The following is a 22,419-nucleotide window of genomic DNA, read 5'->3' as shown; positions in this document are numbered from 1 at the left end:
CTTGATCGTTAGATCATAGATTCGTCTGATTCGAGAGCCGCGCGGTGAACGCATTCGCTTACGCGCGTTTCATGACAGATTCCTTGCGAAATGCTCGCTTGAATTATTCGTTGATAGTTTTATAGTATTAGACACGTGGACGTCTTTGAGGAGTGAATGTTGCGCGCCTGCCAATTGTTTCCTCGTAATTGTCTCGGTGAAGACAGGCAACGTTTCCACGACTCGAATACCTTATTTAACCCTATGCTTACGGCAATACGCGCCGCGGGAGTAACGCCACTGAACGGGGCATCGCGCCGCGAAATGTGCCGCACCCATACACACAGGTCATCCCGCGGGCCCCGCGGTCGGCTATAGTTGGATCCGTACACACAGGTCGTCACGCGGCCGCCGACTATAGTCGGCATCCGTAATGAACGGTTAATTACGAGGCCGTCGTCGAATTTGTCTTCATTGGCCTATTTCCTGGATGCACGAAACATCATTTAACGAGTCTACCTTCTTTATCCAAGCACAGCTGTCTGTATCGAATTTAGATTCCTCGATTTCGTCTTTGCCTCCTTTGTAGCTAACGTTGCGTCGCGTCGGATAAAATCCGGATCGAATCTGGTCCAGCCGCGCGACATTGGTGTCGAAAAGCGTCGTTCAGCCCGTGATAGCGATGTCGTTGACAACGTAGAGCCCACCTACGTGCTAGACACGTTATTATGCTGCTCCGTTTATGGAAACGCCCGGCTTCGCTATCGAAAGGTGTTCCATCGAAGCGTAAACGGTTCAGAAATTAACGACCTAAATTATTCGGATGAGACGAACGTGACAAAGCGGAACTTACAAGTGTTGACATCATTTGTCGCGTCGTGTTCTTTTCTCTAATTTTACGAAACGAATTTCTTCGATGTAATCCTTGAGCACTTTTGGTTCAAAATTTGAAGGCTCTACTCCAAAAATCTCTAATCTTGTATTTCGTTGTATTTAGTTTTTGAGCAATAACGTCTATCGACCGGTTCCTCCATTGTTCCGAAACCATATCGATACCGACTGTTGTAACCCGCTGATAGCCGCGCTCGCAGATTATTTTTTACCACCCCGAGGCGAGGGGGACGCCTGGTATCGATAACGTGGCTAGCTTTGAAAAGCCGCGTTTGCATTGCAGCGGGGTTCGCATTTCATTTTCGAAGCAATCGGCCGACTCGTCGCGTCGATGCATCCCAGCATTCTCGGGAGTTCGATGTCATTTCCATTCGTTATTCAATTAGAGAATTCATGCCTGTATCACGCGGAGAAAAAACCAGAAGAATTCAACGCAGGATTAATTGTTGAACACGCTTTTGTGTCTCTGTTCGTGACAGACATCCTTATATTGTATAATATAGTATAATGTATGTAGTATATCCATATCGTATACGTGCAACGTTTATTGATCAAATTTTCTCATTCGAACCTTGACCAAACATAAATTGAATAAATTCTTATTGTTAGTACTCGCGCAACACCGTCGCAAGCTGAAATATCTGAAACTGTGTTAGCTACGCAACGATCACTTGGACCGGACGGTTAAACAAGTACAAGTTGGAAAGATCTGGTCCATCTCCAAGTCGATAGTGGCCTTTTGGCCGATCGCCAGTAGTTTTCAGCCACTCGTTAAGTTTTCATTTTCTCGTGTACACGGCAGACATGTAGGATAGAACAGGACGTAATGAAAATATTTACATTTGCCCGGTGGTAGTTGCGCGTGTTTACTTGGAACGCAGGCAGCTAGCACTCTAGCGCGCTTAATGCGATTCCAAACTTGATCTATTCTGTCGCAAGCATGACATCTCGTCCAGCACTATTCACGGTAGTAATGTTGTAAATGCAAGAGTTTCGAGGTTGAATACGTCTCACGAAAAAACACGGTTCTTGTTGTTAGGATCGTCGGATTCGATACGACGCGATACCGTAACCGGCCGCGGTGGTCGTACATCGTGGCATTTCTCGAATCAATGTTCGTTCAACGATTGCTCGTAATCTTCGTTGCCGAGAATTTTCGCCCAGTTGAAAGAGTACCACGTACTTTCCTTTCGATCTCATGATTATTTCATTCGAGTGCAGGGTTGCATTGGTGTAACTTCGAGCACGATCACTTTAATCAAAGAGGACTTTGGTTGTATTAACGTCATGGCACTTTCGTTTGGCACTTGCTACGCAAATACGCGATAGTTTGTTTGCGAATTACTAACACGGTTGCCTTTCCTTTCTTTGCTTTATCTACCATCGTGTTAACAGTCGACACGTTCCTTGGATTTGATGGGTGAACGAAGGGACGGTGGCGAAAAGAAATCCGATAAAGCCACGATTGTTTGATCGAATCTTAGTAATTCCATTGGCACGTAGCGGCAGTCCATCCCTTTTTTCTTGGCCATGCTACTTAAATTATTGACGAGTTACCGTCGCGGTCGTTGGTCGCGTCACAAGACTTTTGCTCAAACTTTATCGTTTCGAGGGTAAACTTTAATGGAAACCCATTCTCAGGTTTTGGAATTAGACGTAGGATGGTACACGGTCGATCAGGTAACAGTAGTACCGATAACGAACGAACGAACGAACGAACGAACAAACAAACAAACAAACAAACAAACAAACACCTTATCGTTTCGAGAGGAAGCAGAGTGACCGATTCGAGACTCGGTTAACCGATCGGATGTGGAATATTAATTTGGCGGGCACCGATCTCGTTTTGTAATCGTTACTTTCGAGATAAATTTACGATTCCGAAGAGGAATTTAATCGGCGAGGTTCAGCTGCGACGAAAGTCTAAATCTTACGAAAAGTGTTTCCGAGGGGATAAACAAAGGACAAAGAAACCGTCATGTCGTCGGGTGCGAACTAAGCGAGCCGAAACGTGAAATTGAATCGCGTTGGCGGGGTCTGAATTTCGCAGGCCGTACCAGAAGAAATCGCCAACCCCAAGCGGTGGCGGTGGCAGCAGCAGAACGGGTTGGCGATCGCGCAGAAGCATCACGACAGCAGGTGCACCGATACACCAGCACCACGTGATCGCCAGTGCAGCGGCAACTGCACAGGCCAAGATGCAGGCCGAACAAGGAAGCATCGGTGAGCTGCGCGGCTACCACAACCTCAGATCACGGAGACACACTTTAGCCAACGTTCGGTAAGTGGAACGACATTTTTTCTGCTCTCGTAAACACCACGAGTACAAAGTTTTATTCTGTTTCTGCGTCGCGACGCAACGCGATGTTTCGTTGACTCCTCGTCGCGATATCTACTTGTTGATTGCAGCGTTGGCGTTGATTTGTTACTCGGTCGAGTGACCACCGAGTAATTGTCCAGTTTACGTTATCGCTCGTTCATCGTTTTTGTAGTCATACTTGCGATGATCATTCGAATTTATTTTTAAAAGAACGATTGCGAGTCACAGGAACTGAGAATGTCAACATTCTCGTCGGACAATTCAATTATTTTAAGATTGAACTTAACGTTGATTCAACAAATGACGCGTCTATTTTGGTTTGCTTCGTTTGAATTTGGCGACAAATTGTAATCGCCTTAGGCGGTAACGAAATCTCGTGACTCATGGGGCTGCTGAAACTTTGCCGAGGCCATCTATAATAATATTCGCTGTTTAACGATATATATAAACGTGCAAATTACCGATTATCGTCTAATAGATTTATAAGAAGAATCCTTTATTAGCACAAAATAAAACACAAGTGCGCAAGTTTGCGAGTATCTTTAATCGTAAGGTACGAACACGGTTTGGCCAACGTTCACGCGAGTCGATTTTATTACAAATTTACATTTGACTGGAATAGACAAAATTGTCAGAACCATGGACAAACTCTAGCTAGACACACGCGTTTTTGTCAAGCCCGGGCTGAAATTTAATTTGATGTCGATAGCTGATCCTATTACGCATCGAACAGATGAAAGGGCTACCATTCTCCTCTGCAATGGCTCTCTGGTATTGATTTTAGAAGAGTACCATCGAACCGGCTACATTACTGGAAATTACATACCATACAATTTCCTTTGTCGCATCCATCTACGATTCTATTTTGGCGTTTGCTCGGTCGGAAGCTTTCGTTGAGCGCGTTCGTTGCTACGTTTGCGTGGCGAACGCATTCTTCTAGCGGTTTCCAATTCCGCGATATATCTTATCCGTCCCCTAAGAGCATGTGCGCGCATGCAAATCAATCAGGATCACCGCAAGCACACCGCACTCTCTTTACCAATCCGGATTCCGTTTCGATCGACTCGCTGCAAAGACAGTCTATCGAGGCTTTCTCCTCCAACTGGCCTTCTTCCTTTGATTCCTCTTTGTCTTCTTGTTCAACTTGTTCTCGCGGTACCATCATCCTTTGCCGCGCATCCTTTCCCGCAACGACAGTTTCGACGAACAAGTCTATTCTCCTGGTTCGTTCGAGCTTGATTTTCGAAATGTTTACCATGCAACTTTGATCGGTTTTTTGGTTGAACGTGGTGCGAGGCGGTGTTCTCGTCGAATGTCCACAGACGCTGACTTGTTGATCACGCGTAAGTTTCTTAGCGATCGCGGGTACAACTAGTTGTTGTTTCGATGAATCCTGAGATCGCAAAGACATCTGGAGTCTTTTAATCTTGCAGACAGGGCACATCGACTCGTGCTGCACCGCTTGGTCGATTCCAGCTGGTTCAGGCTTGTTCGACGTAGGCAGCGCCGAGAGGAATCTGATCACGGACGATTGGTATTCCACTGATGGGGACTTTGGGCTCGGTAATGCACTGGGAATCATCTTACCGCACATGCAGCAATCGCATACCCCCTCGGCCTCGGCTTCTTCCGATCTTTTACCGTACCGAATAGATCCAAGTTCCTGTTCGTGCTCGTACTTGGAATAGGCTACGCTGGACTTGAGAGATCGAAGGATACGAAGGAAACTCGATTTCTCTGTCTGAGAACCGCTGTTATTCCTAATCATCGATGACTCTTTCGAAACCTTCTTCCATCGAGTCGGTACCTCCATGATTTCTGCTTCTGGATCGACTCTTCTCGTACCGGTTATGATTTTAGTCTGATGACCGCGTCTCGTCATCCTCTCTCCCAACAGCGACAGCGACAGCGACAGCGACTGTGTCTGCGTTTGCGTCTGTGTCCACGTTTGCGTCCCGATATCGGACACTGTTTGCGTTATCGTTTGCATCCTAGTCTTGGACATCTCCATCCGAGTAATCTCCGTTTGAGTCATCTCCATTTTCGCGATTGGCTCCACCGATGGATACGGCTACACGGAATTAATGGAAAATAACGTGAAAATAATAAACGTGATAAACAAGTTTAGGGGCTTATAACCTGTAGTACTCACAGTCGTCACGGTTCCCGATATACACGTGCACGGAGATGGAGTATATTTTTGATCGGGCTGCGAAAGGCTTTCCACGGCATGGGTATCCCGTGAAATTTTCAGCGATTCTTCGCATACGCAAATAGAAGACATATCTTCCACTTGAACCGGAGGATGAGTTTCTGGCAAAGTGCTAGGCGGATCTTCGCATACACACGGAAGCGACGTTTCTTCTTCTTCCTGTTCCTCTTGCACTTCCATCGTACAAGTTGTCGATGGAACGCTAGGTGTTTCTTCGCACACGCAAGCAAGTGAAATCTCTTCCATTTCGCTGGCTGCAATTTCAACAGATGCAATCGCATCTGGCACTTTTACAACCGATTCCTCTCGGTCTTTGGGCGAAGATGGTTCTTCTTTCGATAATATTTCGACCGCTTCTTTTTCGAGAACTTGATCTATCTCCTGCTCAATTTCTTCTCCTAATTTAGCTTCCTCCACTTCCTCTGGTAGTACTTGTATCTTCACCTCTAGTTGTTCGTCTGGTGTTTCCTCCGTTTCTTCTTCCCTTACTTTTATCTCGACGACTATTTCTTTTTCTTCTGGTATTATTTGTTCGCCTTCTATATCTATTTTTGCACCTGCCAGTGCTTCTGCTTCGAGTTCGACTTCTTTTTCTTCCGGTTCTAGAATTTCTTCAACTTTTATTTCTTCTTTTTCTTCTGGTACGATGATTGTATCAACCTCTACTTGCTCTCCTTCCAGTATTTCTTCTTCTTCTGGTATTCGCTTGACTTGAATTTCTACTTGCTCTCCTTTCGGTATTTCTGCTTCTGGGATTACGCCAACTTCAACTTTTACTTTCTCTTCTTCCGATATTTCTTCTTCTTCTGGTATTCGCTCGGCTTCGACTCTTATTTTCTCTCCTTCCGGTACTTCTGCTTCTGGTATTAGCTCGACTTCAACTTTTACTTTCTCTCCTTCCGGTATTTCTTCTTCTTCTGGTATTCGCTCGGCTTCGACTCTTATTTTCTCTCCTTCCGGTACTTCTGCTTCTGGTATTAGCTCGACTTCAACTTTTACTTTCTCTTCTTCCGGTATTTCTGCTTCTGGTATTATCTTAACTTTGACTTGTACTTGCTTTCCTTCTGATATTTCTTCTTCTGGGATTACGCCAACTTCATCTTTTACTTTTTCTTTCTCTGGTATTTCTTCTTTTTTTGGCATCTCCTTGACTCCAACTTTCAATTCCTCTACTTCGGGTACCGATACTTGATCCTTTGTTTTTATATCCGCTTCTGTCTCTTCTTCTTTCTCGGAAGGCGCGTCTTTTTCCTTTTCTAATTCTATCGACGCTACATCTATCTGGTCTTCTTCTTTCTCTTCCTTCGGCGGTAGTACTTTTGCCCCATCTTCTTTCATCGCTAACCTTTCTACTCGTACCTCTTGCTCTTTTGGTATTATTTCTACTTGTTTAGCTTCGGTTAGTTCTAGTTCGTCTGGTACTAATGGTCGATGCGTATCAGCAACAATTTCCGCTTCAAGTTTTTCCGTTGGCGTTTCTTTCTCTTCCTGTTGCTCTTCGTCTAATCGTAACGGAGATTCTGTTCGGTCGAATCTATCCGGAACTTTGGGTACGACGACACGATCGGCTGGCTCGCTTACGACTTTTGCTGACGGTGTCGTGGCCGACTCTGGCGGATACTCGTCAATTTTCGTCTCAGCAGACGATTTTACATCAATGTCTGGTATTATCGGTGTTTCGATTTCTTCTCTTTTTTCATCCGTAACTTGGATCGCGGGTACTAACTCGGCATCTTGTTCTGCTGTTACAGTCACCTCCTCCTCCTCCTCCTCCGCCACCACCACCGTTGCTACTTTTACCTCGACTTCCTCAATTTCTGTCACCGTCTCATCCTCTGGCGCGACTTTTGCTTCAATTTCTGCGGGTTCTTCTCGAGCCATTTCCTCTTCGACTTTTACCTCTTTTTCTATGGATGCAACCTCCTTCGCTGCTTCCTTCGCTTCCGTCTAAAAGCGAACGGTAGTTGAAGTTTTATCGCGGATATTCCAGTACGCTTACCTTACTCGCACAATAGTTGTACGTAGTAGCACTACAAGGTTAAATTAAATTAAATATCGATTACACCGATAGAGAGATACTAACTTGTAAAGTCGAAATAGAAGGATAGTCTTTACATACATATATAGATTATATAGTACAATATAATACTGTATATTACACGGAACAGACATCTACGCACATTATTTATCAAATTCTATTTACCAATTATGATCTAAATTGCATGGTTTTACGCGCATGTATCTCTTGGAACGATAAGTATAGGTATTATACTCACGCCAATATATCGCGCTAGCATCTCGGCCAAATTATCGGCATCCTTCGTCGCTATACGACACTCTGGACATTTCTAAACACGAGAATAATTCAGAAACTTGGTTGGTTTTCATTTAGAAAGCTATTCTCCTCTACTAGGAGAAAACTATTAAATATTGCGATACGATGCGTACAGTAATCGTTTGACGGATTACAAAGACATTGTTCTGCCATGTTAACATGTCATTCTTCGAGACGAGAATTTTGTCATGGTCCCAAAAACGATCGGTCTGTTCGACGAGTCCGTCAACCCTATCGGCAAAACTTATCGCGGCATCAGCCTCGACGATATCTTCTCCTATCGTTTCGTCTTTAGAATCATCTTTGGGAGGCATCCTTTCGTAGCGACTTTCCCTCTCGAATTCCTCCGCGTCTTTTCGTTCCATCGAAGCTTCAACTTTTGTTCCTGTAGTCTCCACAACGCCAACGCCAACGTCAACGTCAACGTCAACGTCAACGTCTTGTTCTCGTATAGACGACACTCGATCCTGTGCTCCTATAGCCTCTGGTGCCGTTCCGTATCCTCTCTGTTCCGCTCGTTCCGTAGGCGTCGGCGTCGTTTCGGCTTCTTTTCTTCTGGCAGTGTCTTTCTCGAGCAGCTCCTTCGCCGTGACACGGTTTTCCTTAAAAGCGATCAACTCCTCCTCGGTTAAACCAGTTTCCGTGAGCTGTAGGTCGTTGCAGTCAAAGTCCGGAGGACAGATGTAATCATCGTCGGCGTCCAACGCTGAAAGGGAACCCAATCGAGCCAGGTAATCCGCGGCTTCCATCAGTCTTTGGTTCTCGCGAATCAAGTCGTCCGGATGAATGGCCAGGCCAGCTTCGTGCATATCCGGTCGAGCCAGCGTGTCCTTCTCTGCCATTTCTCTCATGATCGAAACGTCCTTTTCATCGACGTCCGCAAAGTCGTCGTCTCTACCGATCGTTTCGTGCTTAGTTACGATTCCAAACGAGGTTGTTCCATCCGTAACGTCCGCAAAGTCGTCATCCCTGCCAATCAGAGTCTCGATCTTTCCGATACTTAGGAACTTTTCTAGTTCGGATCTGCACGAGGCCATTCGCGTCCTGAGCTTTTCGAGCTCGTCTTCCAGCTGGCAAATACGATCAGCCATTTCTTGATTCGCAGCCGTCTTTGTGTCCAATTGCTCCTGCAAACCGCTCAACGTGCTGGCCGCGTCACCCTCGAGCTTCGACCAGAGCTCGTCCGCTTGCTGGAGTGTCCTCATGTAGTCCTCCTCTCGACGCTCCAAGTCGGCGATCTGCCTTTTCATATTCAACTCGGCCTCCGCTAGTTCCTGCAGCTTCTCCAAGCACTCGATGTCGCTCGATTTTATGGAAGCGTTGCTTGGTACTTTATCTAACCATTTTTTCTTACATTCGATGACCCCGCATTCTCCTACACGGATAACACTACCGATTAGTGGTTTTCGTTTACGGAGAACGCTCGATGGAAGTTGGGGGAGTGTTGGAGGGCAACGAATCGGTAAACTGCGTGTAAAAGCTGTCGCTACGGTATATACATATGATATTATAGGGTAGAAGTCGGTAGAGCGTTGCCGCTCAAATTAGGACTCGCGAGTCCTTTGGGTTAGGTACTTTGATTTCCGTTCGTAAAAATAACTTGTCATTGTAAAACGCGATAGACGGTACGAGAATTAGAAGACTCGCGACTCCTAGCATAGACTACAGACAGCATCGTTGCTGAGGCTAATAGAGTGTTGTAGACTTGTAAAAAGATCGAGTCGAAGGTGGAAGGTTACCAGCTTGGCAGGATCCCTCGTCTTCCACGGCGCTTTTGGCTTCCCTTAGCTTCCGAGCCTCGACGGCAAGTTGTTCGATCCTCTCCTTTTGCTCCTTTTCGAGTTTCCTGGCCTCCTCCAGCATTTTCTCTCGGTCCTCCAGAGTGGCCATCTTCTCGTGCCAAAGCGTTCGCGCCTCTTCCAGCCTTTTCTGCGCCTGTTTCCTCTCAGCCTCGACCTCTCTGACCCTGCAATCAAAGTGACGACTGGGGCTGCTCGGACAGTACACCTCTCCCGAAGCGGCTCCCTGGAACTGTTTCTCGAGGACTCGACCAAGGTTCGGAACGGAGCCGCCCTGCGTCATTCGCCAGATATTCCACACCATCACCGCGGGCATCGAACATTCCAGTATGTTGAGTCGCTGTTTCAAGTTGCCCTGCTGCTTCTCCAGCTCTTCGTTCTTCATCTCGCGTTTGCCGATTATCTCGCGGAAACGACGCTGACATTGACGTTGCAGTCTCCCGATTCTAGGCTTCCGAACTTGTTCCAATTTATCCAGCGAGCTCTTTGTACCGTTCAACGGTATTTGTTCGGTCTTACCGATACCCTCTTCGCTCTTGGACGACTCCTCCAAAGCTTCTTGGCGCACCTTACCATTTTCAAAACTCCGATCTCTGGCCTGACTTCCTCGCAACGATTCTCTCCCGCTCGATCCTCTCGTAGACAGATTTTCTTTTACTCCTGAAATATAAGACTCGATCTTGGAAACCTTGGACACGATAGGCGACTGGATCGTGTTTAAGGAACCCAAGGATTCGTCGGGTATTCCCGGAATTAAGTAATCCGATTCGTCGCCTTTGGCTGACTCCTCCTCCTCCATCTCCTCCTCCATCTCCTCCTTCTCTTCCTTCTTCTCGTCATCCGCCATGATCTTTTCTGATTTTCTCAGGCGATTCGCCAAATTACCTGATATTGCCTGCTGAAAAATTAATTCCTATAAAGTAGGTTAACCGATTCGAAACATTCGTTGGTTTGGTTTTAAAGAGATTCTCACCTGGCTGACTATGCGCGGAAATGCGTTACATATTTCGAATCAGAAATTACACTCCGAACCGTGATTAAGTTTGGTTATCCTGGTCGCTCGAATTAAATACATCTCTACGGGAAACGCAACTTGATTTTTCAACCTTCTCTAATTACGGTTGATACTTTTTATTACATTTCCGTTACTCGGTACGGTGAATTTAATGAAAAACACGATTGAATCCCTTTTACTCCATCAATTTTGTGATTCTACTTGAACGCCACCGCGCGATCCTGGCGAAATTTCGATACGTGACAATCGATTATTCCATATTCAGTTGCGACGCCGACGCGGAGTTTGGCACCGTTTAAGACTTTGTTTGTCTGGCAAGTAGGTACTTCCAGTTGATACGGCAAGATCTCGGCGTTGCTATGTTTCTATTTATTATTATCGTTGAAACAAGAATGAGTTGGATCGTTCGACGGTGATAAAAGCTCGTCTGAAAAATTCCATCGGGATTCCCATTCCCGTAAACGGCATCGTTTAATTATCGTTCGCGTGCAATTTCGCAAGACTCGGGAAAAGAAAATGCGAGGCAGCGAGAAGGTGCAATTGCGGACAAGTTCTCTCGGAACGTTTTCATTAAGTGCACCTCGAAGGAGGTCTTTCGTGGCCGTTGTAAATGACACGTGAAATCTCGCGGGAATATGATTCGAATGGTATCGTGTTTCACTCCCAATCAGATATATTGAGGAACGCGTCGGCGTTGTTCAGTTTTACGCTGGTTAGATAACGTGTAACGATAACAGCCTGTGATTAAGACGAAAGAAGTTTGAGTAACTCGCGCGTCCGAGGATGCGAACGCGAACGCGAACGCGAACGCGAACGCGAACGATCGGTGAAAGAAACACCCGAATCGATAATCGATGTAGGTAACACCGACGTCGACGCTTGAATTAACAACGCTGAAAGCTCTCTATGTATCGCCTATGTATCGTATTCGGCGAGGTAGTAAGGTAGTAAAAAATTGCAGTTTTCGTTACCGGAGCGAAGCTTGAACTCGATAAAAAAGAGATTGATTACCGGTTGGTGTCTCGCTTCGTGATCCTACCGCGCGATTTACCCGACTAGGAACCCGCGCCCGTCTACTACATACGTAGTTACAAAATAGCCGTCGCAGCCAATTTGAACGTTTGCTTTCCAACCTCGTACAGGATCGGATAAACGAGTGGCATTTTCCTGGCGTAATTTAGCGCGTGGCATTTATCGCGAAGGTAGTCTGAAATCGAGCCGCCTCCATAGGAAACGCGTAAAGTAAGCCTGCACCTGTATGCATCGCGGGTAAACGTAATTTAGTTTGCACAGGGGAAATGCAATCACGCGACGTTGCCTTTACACGCGCTTCCCTGTCACGTTTCTTATTGTGAAACGATCGCGGCTGACGTTCGCGGGCAGCATCCGATAAATCGTTATTCCGTGGATGGAAATTCGACGTGTTTCATTGATTGAAGCTGGAAACGCGTGTTTAATGAGAAGAAATGTAACGTACGAACGACGCCGACGTGCAACAAGAAAGAGCTCGATTATGCAATTCTTTTACCTATTCAACGTTGGGCCCAACATTTTTACAGGAAAAGTTCTTCTTTCCGTGATTCGCGTATCGATCATTTAGGTATTAATTTCAATCCCGATGTACAAAGCAATTTACCAAGTTCAGGTGCGCAGAGAATACCGACTGATGCCGACCGGTTGATCGAATCGAAAGGACGTAGTAGAACCAAAGCATGGCCGACCGGTGAAATTCTACAGTTAAACATCAACTTTTTGTTTCTCGCGCAGAAACGTCGTTGAGGGAGATTAAGCGCTATAAGCCCGGAAAACCCCCGTTTAATGCGAGCCCGCCTTAAAAGGAGGTTGACCTCGCTCACCCTCCACTTTCTCTGCCGCCCTTCTTTCTGCACCCGTCGCAAAATCAATAGTATCGGTGTACCGAGTTTACCCCGCGTTTGACCCGAGCCAGGAGCCGAAAGTTCACGGGCTGACGGAACCTGGAATACCGCTGACGAAACTACCGGAAGCATCCAGATAGAATGTTTCCCTATCGTCGAAACGTCGCTAGGAATCCAGCTGGAAAATAATTTCGTTAATTTCCTGCCAACGAGTCGATCGATCGTAACGTAGACCCCTTCGGTTTATTCGGGCACGAGTACCGGTGCACGCATTCAAACGAAATTATCTAGCCTATTTTAGACAGAATCGATTACATCGATTGCCATCGATCTAATCGATTCACCATCTTACGAGTACTGAGCGGTGAAGTTTGTGCGCGCGCGCGCGCGCGAGAGAGAGAGAGAGAGAGAGAGAGAGAGCTCCGCACCTGGACCTGAGCCGGAAATGGAGACGACGGTAAAATGTTACCACGATCGTCCTCCGGTGCATCGTTAAAAATTGCGCACCGAGCTCTCGGCGAGAAAACTCGTTAAGAAGTTTGAAAACTCCGACACCTTCCGCGTTGAGGTTTAATGTGGCTCGGATGGACTCATTTGAATAATTAAATCTCGGGTTTGCATCAGAGTCGACAGTCTACCAACGGAAAGTGAGCTTGTTTTTAAAACGACCAACGGGGATACGAATACATTCGTTGCGGATAACCGTTCGATATAAAAACGTTGACGATCAACGCTACCATTTCCTACGATATAAACATCAACATACGGATGGATAAAATCCAAACGAAGCATTTGCGACGCTTCAATTTTCAAACCTTTATCACTACCGAGATACACGGTGTTTGCGATCGAAGAATGGAATTCGTTTAATTGGAATCGATTTTATAATTGCGCGAAAACTTGGATATCGCGTTAATTGGTTCTATTCAGCCTCCAAAGAGGGAGAAAGTTTTCAATTTGTAATTAAGTAAGTTCACTCGATGGAGGGACGAAGCTTTCGCCAACAAAGTTACACGGATAATTATATTTCGGTCCTGTGTCTTTACTTCTCTCTTCTCTGCAAGTTATTCTCGAGTCTTGGTTGAATTTCCGTTTCCTCGATGCCCTGCGAGTATATTCGATATTACTTCAAACTATCATCTATTCGTTTCATCGACGAGAAATTGAAATTTGAATAATTGGCTGATACTTGCCAAGTATTCGCCAAGTTATTATATTATACAATAAAAAGAGACACCTCTTTCTATTAATTGAGATAACATTTTCTGAAAAGTCATGTCCAAAGAAAAAATTAAATCGAATTTTAATGTCAATGAAATTAATTGCTAGCCTCGTTTCGAACGATCGGCCAATATTTATCTTTAACGATCGTTTCCACCGTTGCACAGGTTGTAACTTTCTGTAGGTATTTACGTACAATGTTACAATATTATCAATGCTTTGAAATTCATCGAAATTTAAGTTGAACAAAGGTTGTCGTTACTGAATCGGCACTCGAGTTTGCGTTGAGGCGTGAGGTTAATTTAAATCGAACAAAGAAGCTATAGAAGGAAAAACCGTGTCTCGAGGCTGTGCTCCAAATACGAGATCGTCTCGCGAAACTCAAAGAGAGCCGCAGTCTTGTTTATCGAACACTTTAAACGGAACTCGACGAGTTTCCGCGGTTGGGAAGAAATGCACTCTAGGTGACTGTACGTGTTCGGAGACGTAAAATGCATCGATAGTTATTATACTAGGCTCGGCGTGTATTTTACCGAAAGGAGTTTCGACGGTCACTGTGCTGGTTGCGACAACATCGAGATCGTTTCTTCTCTTAAATGGTATGTAGGTTACCAGTGACGTCACCATCTGCCGTGTGACGTGTGCGGAGTGAAATATGCAATGGTGCGGCGCGGCGGAGCCTTCCAGTCGGTCGTTGACGTCGATTTATCGCGTTCGCCACTTCCGATTAATCAACTTGAACGAGATCGAAAATCGAAAGTCGATTTTCGGTTGCTCGCCGGACGACGTTAATCGAAAATGCCCGCAGCGAAAGGGTTAATCGGTCAATGGTGTTTTTCGAGCGAAATATGTTGCGTGTCAATGATGATGATGATGACGATGATGACGATGATGATGCTAAAATCGAAATTCCACTTGCTCGGTGGACTGATTGCTAATCGAATAGACATCGATCCGAAACGCTTTGAGAGCTCAAGAACGGATAATCCTCCCCGGAGGTTCGCGTGAAACGTATGATCCTGAGGTGAATTGTGTTGTGCATTCGGCAAATATCTAGAGGCGGGAATTGCTAACAAGGGAAATCGATAAGTGTATGCTAATCGAGTCGGTTCGAGATGTCTAGACAGTTTAAACGTTGCAGCCGAATCTATTCGATGGTCTAAATAACAGTTGCGTATTATTGATGTTGTAGTTGCTAGTTTCTCGGGTTGATCAAAGTATGGGCGTCATCGTCGATTTCGATTAGCCGATCGTGGTATACAATAGGATATTCGCAGTGGATTCAAGGGCGGATTCGGTAATGTTTGACTTTCATTCCGCCAGAGATTAGGGGGAGAATTCGGCACTCGGAAAACGCCGGCGCCGCCGTATCATAGGTTGACTCGTTCTACTTGGAATTTATTTCGGTAATTGGATCGTTGGCGTTGGCCTGAACAAGATAGGGCTAACCTCCTTGTTCTTGGTACATGTATGTATTTTTTGTAGGATTAAAGAGGAAAAGAGGAATTTGAATCGATCGAGCCTCGCCATTTCGAACCATCGGTATTCGTTTAATTTCACGTGATTTCTAAGTTGGTACTACTCTTTTGTTACAAGCTTTTGTAAAACGGTATGTCTGTAAATATTTACGAACATTGCGTCGTGTCGGCGTCGTAGCGATTAAAAGAATTTCTTCGAAGCAATAATCATGAGAAATCTCGAGTTAATGCTCTTCGACTCGAAGCGTAATAATTGAACAACCGATGAAACGATTCCGAATCATTCCAATGGAAAATGAGACGTCGGTGTTTGTTTCGTATTACGATGATTGCGGAAGCCTTCGACGAGATGAATTCTTGATCGTTCGAGCAAGAAGAACAGGAACGCGACGTTGGCTTATTACACCGAGTATCCAATTACATTTAGGATTACAGAGTCCTCGAGAATATCGCTATAATATTCTGTTCTCCGAGAAGAAATTAATCGAGATACGTCGTTTATGGAGCGAAACACGCTTCGGACTGGTAAGGGGGCACGTTAACGTATGTAATTCGCAATTCCCTTCCTTTCTAAGTCAACGCAAACAGACGACACGATTTACATTCGCTGTTTGATATTAACGAGAACACATTCCAGATATTACAAATTTATTACCGACAGAGAAATTACAATTCGAATTAAAAGTATTCCAGTTTTCAATTTCCAGTGTCCATTCATGCTGGATAAGTTAAAATCTCGGCCGGGTGACATTGTTCTCGTAGGAAATATTGTGGAAGCGAGCCCTATAAATTACAGGGTTATCGCGTTCCGCTCGATTCTGTTGGCGCATCCCAATTTTGAACGGGCGAAAATTCTGGTCGATCCTTTCCTCCCTGTCGGCAAGGCGGTCAATTGATCAAAAATCCCGGCGGTGTAAGCGCCGAGGGGGTGAAACGTGCACGTACGGGGTACGTCCACGCCGCGGTTAATGTTTATCACCTGACGTCACTTACCTTCGCCAGCTGAGGCCGCGGAGGGGGTGGTTCCGAGGGTCGTGGTTCCTCGGATGTGGCCAACAGTGGGGGTATCCGGTCGTCATGGCGACGGGTGGTGGGGTAGTTTGGGGGATCGATGCCGCAGTGGCGTAGCATCAGGTGGCCGGTGCCCTCTCCTTCCTTCATCCCCTTTGGATGTCCAACAAGTGAGGCGCAGCGTTCGAGTCCTCTGCAACCCTAATGCGAGGCTTCGACTCGTCTCGCCTCGAAACGTTTCGAGGGCTGATTCTTCGAGGTAACGATCAGAGAACCGGGCCATGCTGATTTTCATTAGAAAAAACCATATAGCAGCTTGTATCGTATGTTATCGACTAAAAATGCGATGGAATTTGGTAGGGAAAACATTCAGAGCGGTACAAAGAAATGTACGATTGATCCCCGCGCGAGATAGACAGTAGACAGCTGACGTACCACCCACTCGAAACCTCGAAACAAATCCACCGTCGTCTTTCAATTTGCTTTCCATATCCCGCTGTATCTCGGAACCATTCCTGCCATCCTGCCATCTAGTCGAATAGAAGACTGATTCGTTGTGTAAACCAGAGTTCGCGACAATAGTACAAGTTTCGCATCTTTGATTCTCGTTAATGATACAATAAAACGTATCGAACATACCGATAAAACCACCAAATTTACATTTCATTTGCGATCGATACTTGTTTGCCAACTTGTACAATCGCGTCTGTGTTTGCTCGGATAGATCGGCAACGTGAACGTAAACGTAAGCGTAAACGTAAACGTAAACGTAAACGTAAACGTAAACGTAAACGTAAGCATAAGCGTAAACGTAAACGTAAACGACCGATTCGACAAACAAAAGAATACCCGATCGATACGATTCGATACTTGTTGCGTGATTAACAATTTATCGTGTACGCTATTTTTCTAGACTTTGACACGTTAACTTTCATCTTTATGCGATTCTACGATGCAACGGATTTTACGATACAGCCAAGAAGATGTGTAACGCGTTCGATGTTTTCTGCCAGTGTCCTGGACTAGAAGGAATCTCGAGAAATCAGATTTCCCAGGAGGTTGAGACTTTGAGACGCAAGTTTTCGACCAAGTCATATTCATCGAGGCTACGAACGAGGCTACTCGTTCTACTCGAACTTTAGCAAAGAACGCGAAACCGGACGCACGCTGTTTCGGCAGAGTTTTTCAATAAAGTACAGGGAAAAATACGCAGGCAGAGATTTCCTCGGAGAATCGATGGATCGAAAGTTCGATATTACGGTGGAGCGTGCCGAAACTGCGAACGATATCTGCGGGAACGCGAAGGAATCTCACGGCTCCTCTTTGAATTCCGTTCTTCGTCGAGGAATTTTTAATGTCGACTAGAATTATTCGTTTCCGCAGCGGTAATATTCGTTAGATCGCGATGTGGATAGAATAAAAACGGATCTTGAATAAAAACGAATTTTAGACACGAAATAAAAGTTGTCGTAACCGTAACTGATTAACTTGCTTCTTTTACGAACAATTTTCTTTTCCGAAATAGCAAACACATCATCGTCATTCCTTTTCAGTTTGACAGTGCAGAAAATTGGTTTACCTAACAGCTAACCGCGTCTACGGGTGCTCGAATTAATTTGCACGCAGCTATTTTTTAAACTTGAAAAACGTTTCGTTTTACGGAATTTTAAGGTCCGCCGATTCAAATTTCATTCGAATTCTTGCCAAGTAGCCATGACTATGTATATCTCTAACCAGCTGTTGGCAAACTCAAAACGAAAAAGTAAACTCGAATTTTCATTGACACTCACGTTCAATTTCGATTTCCATTTCGCTCACGAATTTCACCGGTGCAATGTAATTCGCAATTTCCCTCGGAGATTCCCAGAATTTAATAAAGCTCCGGCCAGAATTTTTCCGGCTTGCTTTCCGCCAGCCGAGGGAGGCGTGTCAACCTTTAATCTCGCAAAATTAAACGCGATAAAGAATCGTGCAGGCCCCGACACGCGTCACCTAATTACTAATTACCCGTTTGTAACCCACCGTTGCACTTGAAACTTGATTCATTCGATCCTTGTTTATTTTTGCGAAACGAGCGTATCGACGCATCATTCCTTCAAGATTTCCTCCAAGAAATCGTATCATTTACAAGCAGAAACATACCAGTTTTTATATACGATACTTACTCTCCGAAAATGTCACGGAAATTAGGCATTTACAAACAGACGTCGACCAATTGGAAAAGCTCCTTAACGGAGAAAAGTTTTATTTCAAGTTTCAATGTCGCTTCGATGCCGATGCTGATGGCGACGCGCGACGTTTCGATAGGCACACTTGAGCATATTTATGTAGTCGCGTGCATATATTTATGCATTATTTACTATGCGACGTCTGTGCTCGACGAACCAATGAAAAAACCCGTCGATAAACCTAGCTTGTCGTTCGATTAGAAACGAAACACTTTTCTACCAAAGTTTCAAGCGAATACCGACCGTCAAGTTATTATCGCACCGTGTCGGAGTCGGAGTCGGAATTTCCCGAACAAAGCAACTTTGAAGCGCATCGACACGATATGGAATGCGAAAACAATTCTCGATAGCGATCTGAACCCACGCGTCAAAGAATACGTTTCGTTAAGTTCGTTTCCAAATATTGCTTTCCATGGTCGCGAGGGAGAACGGATTTGGACGGTGAAATTCCAGATGAAACATTGCTACTCGAATAATTTATACGAATATCATAGATACCTTTATTTGTTATTCAAACGTACAGCGATATCAGAATTTTTCGCGCAACATAGCCAGAAATTGTTTGAGAACCTAACCAGGATCGTGTACGTACATATAATATAATGCTCGACGTACGACGGATTATAGGAATTTTTATATACCATCTGAGATCGTATCGATGCGATGCCGATCGCGATGTGGCGATAAAAAATAAAAAGCAGTGATGCGCAACAGGAAAAGTACGGTTTCGTGACGCGCGTTTCTTCCTTCTTTACAGAGTATGCATCTTTACGCTTGTTTTTCTGTTCCACTTTGTTACATTTTTCTTTCATCGCCGTTGGCCTCTATAATCTTTGAGTCCTATAATCTTGAGGCTTCGCGTCTTCTCTTGTACGTCTCCAGCCGCTTTTCGCGCTTCTCTTTGTTTTTTCCACCTGGTTTCGCGTCATTTAATCTCATCCTCTGCCTCGTATTTTTTTGTTCCAGTCCTAGGCTCGCTTACGTTGCTCCTCTGGAGTACAGGAGGAGCCATTCGAAACAGAATATATATTTGTAAAAAAACTTGTATACGCGAGAAAGGTATTTGTAATAAGTAGCGAAAGGAAAATGTTTAGAAATTGGTAGGTTTCTCTTGGAGGGCCGATGCTCGATCAGTGTGTTATAGTATGTATTTATTATTATTATTATTATTATTATTATTATTATTATTATTGTAGATGGGGTCTTTTTCAAATGCTTCACCCGGTACTGTGTCCTCCTTCGTCTCCTATCGGTTGACTCTCTTTGATCACTCTGCTTCCGACACGTACGCGTGTAAAACACCCTCCCGTGTGTATCGTCGATACATCAACGATGCCGATGTAACGTCCAGTCGAAGGCTACGATGACACACACAGGGAAAAAAAGTGTTCCGGGGTTCATCAGCCGTGGCTGATCGAGCTTGCTCGTTGGACGCTCTTTTGAATCCGTGGACAGCATGTAGCCCACACACGCTTCGATCTCGTCCAAACGGTCTTTCCAACATTTTCTTTTCGTTGAAACCAATTAACTTGCCAAGATGAAAGGTGAAAAGGTGAAAAGGTGAAAAGTCTGCATAATCACATTATCGGCAAGATTGTAAAACCACTCCGATCCTTTATCTATCTCTTGGTCGAAAAGAGAAACCTATTTATTTATCGGCCATTTATTCAAGTATCAACTTTCAAACGATTGCGTTGCGTTGCGTTGCGTTGCGTTGCGTTGCGTTGCGTTGCGTTACGTTGCGTTACGTTGCGTTACGTTGCGTTGAAAGAAAGCGGCCAGTTTATCGATTATTATCGCGCATTGCCAGGAAATTGGGAAAATTGATGGAAGCGCGAGGAAAGGAACGAGTACCGTGTTCGCGTACTCGAAACACCGGGTATACACGATGGTCGGCATCCTCTGTGTGCGGTGTCGCGTCAACGACAAGAAAGGCCGGGCCGGGGGTGGAAAGTACCCGAAGTAAACCAGTCCCTTGTCTTGCTTAACACGTGCACACTGTATGATGTTGTACTGTGATACATCATGCGATAAATTGATACCAGCTGCAGGCGTTACGTTCGCGCTCCAATGGTCACATTGGTCCTCGCTCGGCGCTGCTATTCGACTCCTTTCCGATTTTTGTTCTCGACAAATCCTCCTCCATCTTTCTCTATTTACCACCAGTTTGTCAGCGTCGGTCGAGTTACCTTGTCCGTGATCACTCGGAACAACATTTCTCTACGATACATCGACTCCGAAGCTTTGCCAATAATTAAGAGTAAAATAAACTCGAATGGAAGAATCGCTACGCGTTTAGAGAAATTTATAGCGTGTCTTTCTCGAAACGCACCCGCAATTCAATTTCCAGCGGCAAGTTTAATCAACGACCCAGTTTGCGGAGATTCTTCGATTCTGTCGCTCTGACTCTTTGTCATCGATTCGACGTCGCGTCGAAGCTAACGGATGCACCATTGCATCGGTGGCATGGCGCCGCGCCTCGATGCGATGCGACGCGACGCGACGCGACGCGACGCGCGACTGGAGGAAGGGAATCGTGTGAAACTCGAAATTTATCGAACAAGAGAGAGTGCAAAGTTATACCGTCGACAATAAATTCAGCGGAGCATTCCGTGGGAATGACATTTGCGTCATTGCGTCAGAGAATGATCGCGACCGGAAAAGAAAACGAAATCGTCGCGCCTTCGTTCCGTACTACCGTTATAGCTTATCGCCCTATCCAAGACGTAACAAGCCGTTCGATGCGCATCTTTTGGTTAGCTGTTAATTTCCACTTTACGCGTTAGACAAATTATTCAATTTTTCATTTCCCATTTCCATCACCGATTTCAACCATCCCGTTTCACGAAAAGAAATGGAACCTTTCGATGAATGTTTGAAATAGGATGGAATTGTTTGATCTCGTCGGGATTACACGCGTTCGATTCACCATCGGCACGAGACCAGTTTTCCGGTTAACGCGGGTAACGAACGATCCAGTGAAACTATTGTATTGTAGTCAATGTTCCAGTCGGCGTTGTTCAGAAAATTAGACTTGGAGTTCGCCGAGAATGATCCGTTCATTTAACGGTGGTTACTCGAAACTCCGACATCGAACTTATCCACGGTGTGTAACGCGACAACTAACGTGTAGCGCACCCACAAAGCTGATAAGACCAGTTGCAATTAGGCAAACAAACACGGTTTCGTCGAGTCGAGTCGAGTCGAGCACCGACGTGCTAGTTTTCGTTTATCTTAATCTTAATCGAAATTATCTTAAAAGCTTCGAATACCAATACCATTCTCAATGCTTTTCGGGCCATTTCTACGTCGGTTTTGTATCGCTTCGTTTCTCTTACATTCTGGATGCGTTGCGTCGATCGTCTCACATTTTATCACGTTTTGTCGTACTTCTCGAGTATCACCTTCTACTTCTTACAATTATTTCTAATAAAACGTGCACGTATTATTAACAATTAGTGTAATTACGAATCCTGACGTTACATTCGATTTAAAATTCGAAAGTTGGTCCTTCTCGTGTCTCGTGTTCCGTTAGTTTTTGCTACTTTTAAAACTTTTCTTATCGTTAGCTACGAAATACTGCCACGTTATTACTAACGGTAAAAGGAACGTCTGGCTTCTCTTGAAAGTATGAATTACCGTGGACGAGTCGTCAACTCCAGTTTTCCCTTAATATTTGTAACGGGCTGGTTGCTCGGAAATTTTCTCGGGAAAGCAACGGTTTTTGTGGTAATTAACACGGCAACGGACTACGCAAAAGAAGATTACTCGGCGTTACGTGCACTGCTTTGCATGGAGCATCGCGCGCCAGTGTCTTCCGTGTTCTCGATATGTTTTACGGTATGCCTCCGGCGAGATACCAGGTGCATCGAGCAAACAGGACCAACTTTTTCTACTTGGTTTATTGTAACTGATTCGCGAATAAATCATTCAAAGGGGATTGTTTTACGTAGTATTCAAGTGAATTGCCAACGTTACCTTTCAAACGTTTAAAAAATTATCCTTTCTCTCTCTCTCTCTCTCTCTCTCTCTCTCTCTCTCTCTCTCTCTCTC

General features: G+C 45.0%; 2 protein-coding genes across 2 annotated transcripts in view; one reads left to right on the top strand and one right to left on the bottom strand.

Annotated features, from left to right (window-relative positions):
* Positions 1 to 22,419, top strand: part of LOC128892853 (cAMP-specific 3',5'-cyclic phosphodiesterase) — a 179,014-nt gene that overhangs the window by 2,770 nt on the left and 153,825 nt on the right. The window contains exon 2 of the mRNA XM_054153451.1: positions 2,921 to 3,151. Within this exon, the coding sequence (XP_054009426.1) occupies positions 3,069 to 3,151 (83 nt within the window). The 5' untranslated portion in view covers positions 2,921 to 3,068. The remainder of the gene's footprint in view (positions 1 to 2,920; positions 3,152 to 22,419) is intronic.
* On the bottom strand, positions 3,720 to 10,383 carry LOC128892900 (titin homolog). The gene is made up of 5 exons (XM_054153539.1): positions 9,477 to 10,383; positions 7,851 to 9,112; positions 7,679 to 7,750; positions 5,343 to 7,349; positions 3,720 to 5,261 (listed from the first exon to the last, which is right to left on the bottom strand). Exons 1-5 carry the CDS (start codon positions 10,381 to 10,383, stop codon positions 4,191 to 4,193), a joined length of 5,319 nt encoding a protein of 1,772 aa, XP_054009514.1. The 3' UTR covers positions 3,720 to 4,190.

This window comes from Hylaeus anthracinus, unplaced genomic scaffold (assembly GCF_026225885.1).
Source record: "Hylaeus anthracinus isolate JK02 unplaced genomic scaffold, UHH_iyHylAnth1.0_haploid 2, whole genome shotgun sequence".
In the NCBI taxonomy this organism is placed as follows: domain Eukaryota; kingdom Metazoa; phylum Arthropoda; class Insecta; order Hymenoptera; family Colletidae; genus Hylaeus; species Hylaeus anthracinus.
Note: the sequence above shows the minus strand (reverse complement) of the source record. Positions and strands in the feature narration are given on the sequence as shown.